Source organism: Halyomorpha halys, unplaced genomic scaffold, assembly GCF_000696795.3.
Source record: "Halyomorpha halys isolate HHAL.00 unplaced genomic scaffold, Hhal_1.1 Scaffold701.1, whole genome shotgun sequence".
NCBI lineage: Eukaryota > Metazoa > Arthropoda > Insecta > Hemiptera > Pentatomidae > Halyomorpha > Halyomorpha halys.
The window spans coordinates 188167-192528 of NW_027107818.1; the positions used below are offsets into that span (position 1 = coordinate 188167).

A 4362-nucleotide genomic window follows, 5' to 3' on the forward strand; every position below is an offset into this window, starting at 1 on the left:
AGTTTTATAGACATGGAGCTAAGAATGAAATTTTTTTTTTAACATATATAGGGAAATGGTCAGGGTTGCGGTCAATAGTGAAACAAAAATAGTTTTCAAATATTTATTTTCCAACGTTTTTTTTTAACGTTTTAAAACAGCCACCGTTTTCCCCCCCTAACTATAATAGATAGGCTACATATTTTTCAATGAAGTAATCAAAATTTGGGGTGAAATAACTGAATTATTGTCCCCTTGGAATCATGGACTAGGATATTAATATTACATCATCGTGGTACAAATGAAAGAAGTTCGAATAAGATGGATAGGACATGTAGAGAGGATGCCCGACCATATGGAAAACCGGATGGGAAACGAAAAAAATGTTGCCAGATCAAAGGATACGCATGATGATCAAAGGATACGCGTGATGACGATAAAGATGATGCTCTATAAAACTATTATTATTATGTGGGCAACAGACCATGGAGGTCTAAGTCCTCCCGTGATGTATTTCCTAATACATAGCGCGTTTCTTGACGTGTTTTTCCCGTAGGGTGAGTTCGTCACTCCCACGCCTATTTTTTTTGGCTAACGGGCCTCACAAATGTCCGGTGGGAGGTTGTTAGTGGATTTTGCATTATTTTGTGCTTGAAAAAGCCCGGATGGGACCGGGATTCGATCTGACAACCTGTGGTTTGGTAGACTGGCGCTTTACCACGCTGCTACCGGTGGCCTCTGTAAAATACCGCATGGAAAATGGAACAGATGATACCCCCAGATTAGATCTGGAAGATGTGGAGGAGGATCCAAGGCGGTTGAATGTTCAAAGATGGAGGGAGAGAGCAAGAGATAGCGGAGATTGGTTGTTTGTGCAGGAGGCCAGGGTTCTTGTAGGCAGTGTAGTGGCTCAATAATATTAAACCGTTGAATGCTTAAGTAGTGTAATTCAATATTTCACTTTTCAAATATTCAGCTCTTTAGGAGAAGGTCTATAAAGTTTAGCAATATACATCAGTAGGAACAAATGTTTCAGAGAATAGTTTGACTAAATTATTAAGTATTATCATATGGTTAGTTAAGGTTAGGAATACGTAAATAGATTTGGAGATTTGATAAAAGTTAGCTCCTAGTTGAAAATAGTTAAAAATATTGCTTGTATGTTTGATAACGATCAAGAAATATCAGTAAATTATGCATGGTAAGTCGTTCAATTATAATTTGTATTTTGTTTATATAAGTAATACATACTTCGAAATTTCGATAAACTTGTCAGACGTACGCTTATAAACTCTATCCAATATCTCCCACCCACCATTTTTATATTTTCAATTCACCGGCATACTAATATTCTCTTGATTAGGCAGTCATATTTATTCTGGTTTTCGCAGTTCTGAGGAGGACATTGCCACATATTTTCTAAATATCATTCACATAAATTCTATTGATCAAAGAACCATCCTTCATTCAACATTCACTCAGACCTCTTTTTCTAACTTACCATTTAATTTATGATCCTTACAGTGATGTAGCGTTTTGGAGGTGGCCAACAGTTCACAATAAATAATAATATTTAAAAAAAATTAGTGCCATTTCATTTCATGACTTGTTTCTTTTTAATCTTGACAATACAAGATAAATATGATTTTTCTTGCCAAAATGTTCTTTAGAATCACTCTATATTTTATTTTTTTAAATTTAAATACCTAGATATTAGGGCAAACAATTTTCCACCTGGCGGGTGACATCCTCGCTATGCCACTGCTTTCAGTTCTTCTTTTCTTCCGAATATTATTATACCTTGCACTCTTTTACTCATCCACTGGTTCAGGACTGCAGTGCATTTGAATCATCCTATTAATTTTAAATATGGTAAATGTCTGGCATTTACGGGTTGAGAGGGTTTATAGTTGATCGTAGATTAATGTGGGAAGAAGATGGTCGGGGGGGGGGGATGCGATCACCAAAAAATACAGTCAAATAAATACGTTTTTTTTTGTTTGTTTTTTACCACACCGCAGATCATTTTCTCCTCAACAAGTTTTTAATATTTATTTTTTGTATAATTGTTTCGAGAATCAGTTATTTTGAATTCATTAAGTGGTACCGTGTATCTGAGCGGTAATGCACTGTGCTACTAATTCCAAGGACCCAGGTTCGAATCTGGCTATGGCAGATAATTATTTTCTGTTTCACTGTAACCGTTAGTCAGCCCTGTGGGTCCGGGAATCCTACCCAATGAAGTGGTTAAAAATTTGACAGTATTATTTCTGACCAAATCACCTCCTTTCACAGGTGTTGATCCTTCCTTAATAAATAATAATATAATAAATTTTATCCTTCGGGTTCGTTATTCCGGGATAATTCTATTTCACCTAAAAAGTAAAAGATTAAAGATTGTTGATTCGCCCCCCTCATTAGCTCAAGTGAGTACTGGGACCTAGGAGGTTTAGAGCCGTTCAGTAGCTATTCCTTGTATCCTTTTTTATCTTCTGAGGTTATATTGATTTCAAAGAATGGCCTTCCTATAACGATTGTATATACAGTTAAAGCTGATACGCCTTATCAAAAACCCAAATAGTTTTGAAAGGCAATTCCAATTAACTAAAATCATTAGATGCCAATAATCGATGAGAGCAGGGATTGTTTAATTGGAAAGTAACTCAAAGCGGACAACCTGCTCAAGTTACTGAGTTCACAGACCCTAGCTCAGTAACTTGGGGTTATTGCTCTATTTAATGCACTGAAGTCATTTAATGATATTGCACCGAAAACGGTTATTATTAAAAGTAAAAAATTCAAAATTTCTTTTGTGTATACTTTTATTAAGTACTACATTAACCCTGCGAGAACTCTGGCATTAGAAATGTTCCCATTTTTCCAAGTGATGAAATTATGCTCATTCGTATAAACAATATAATATCGTTGGTCCAATATTTCCTTTACCTTTTTACATCTTATAGTCACTTTTCCGCATATATTATTATTATTTATTTTTTTTATTCATTTTTTACTATGATTAATTTGGTTGAACTGAATTAATGAATCTGAGCTGTCAGTAATTTATTTATCGATTTAATTTGAGTATGTCTAATATAATTATTACTCGGTGGGTGATGGTCGCTCTCTAAAAATTTTAATATAAAATTAAATCAGTATATTCTATGGCATATGATAATTATCCAAAGTAGTTGGGTCGAACTTTTTACAATTTTTTTAAATATCTCATTTTCTGATAGTTATTTGTATAATTTATATTATTATTTAAAATTATAGATATTCTTTACTTTTTAATTTTATTCTATATTAAAGAGGGGGGAGGAAAGTTGTATTGGGTTAAGGGAAACAAAAGGAAAAAAATAGATTAAGAAAAATGAATTTTAGAAAGAAAAAAAGTAACAAAAATGATGAAACGAAAAAAAATGGTGTATTACTGTTACATATTATATGTATGCCTATATTTTTGAAGAATTAAAAAAATATATAGCTGGCTAGGTATTAGCATGTATTTAGCAACCTAATACTGTTTGGCAATACAACTTTTTTGACTAAAATTTGTCTCTTTCTGTTACTAAAAATAGTTACATATACATATTTACGCTTTTTTGTTAGCAAATTAGATCAAAGTTTAAAATTGGTATGTGTGTGATATAAACTTTATAATTCTAAATAGTTTTAATGCTGGTTTATGCAGTGATAGTCTCCTGTCGTGGTATTTCTGTCATGAATTTGAGACAGCGAGGTACGCTGCAATACTAGGAACGTTACTTACTCACGGTGACAGTAAACCTAACATAAATGTCATTCTATTAAAGTTATCACCCAATCCCCCTTACTGCTTTCAAAATAAAAACTTTAGATAAAATCAATTTAAAGTTGAGAAATATTGAAAAGACAAATAGTATATAAGAATTTTCTCGCTCTATCACAGGTTGATAGTTAACTGGATGAAGTTGACTGTCAAGACGTATTGTTTGACTACCATTAAATGTATCCCAAATATCACGCCCGACTTAGGGGGGCAGTACTACCACGCTGTCATGATGGCAATCATTATACATTTTGCAGTGGCTGCAATGTCAGAAAACGGTCTCTGTGAAGTGGTTCTTTATGCTGGGTTTGGGCTTAAGTACTTGAGTATTTTTGGATGATCTCTGTCTTTCAGGTCTATGTATAGAATGCCTCCAGATTATAACTTTGGCAGCTATGATATGACTGACCAAAGGTCAATCCACTCCATAAAAGATCTCTCCGGTCACAGCTTAATTTCGTATCACCAAGGAAGGCATATCTTAGTGGACTCGTCATTAAGAAAAAATTGCCGTCCGGAAAGGATACCCGGCGAGAACTACACACCCTGTTCTAGGTAAGTAATCTTATATA

The 4362-nt window shown here is 34.0% G+C and overlaps 1 protein-coding gene across 1 annotated transcript in view; it reads left to right on the forward strand.

The window, feature by feature from the left end:
- Positions 1-1023: 1023 nt before the first annotated feature.
- Positions 1024-4362, forward strand: part of LOC106685485 (uncharacterized) — a gene marked incomplete in the record, with an annotated part of 19670 nt that continues 16331 nt past the window's right edge. Inside the window, 2 exon segments of the mRNA XM_067046142.1 lie at positions 1024-1180; positions 4145-4345. Of these exon segments, the coding sequence (XP_066902243.1) occupies positions 1140-1180; positions 4145-4345 (242 nt within the window).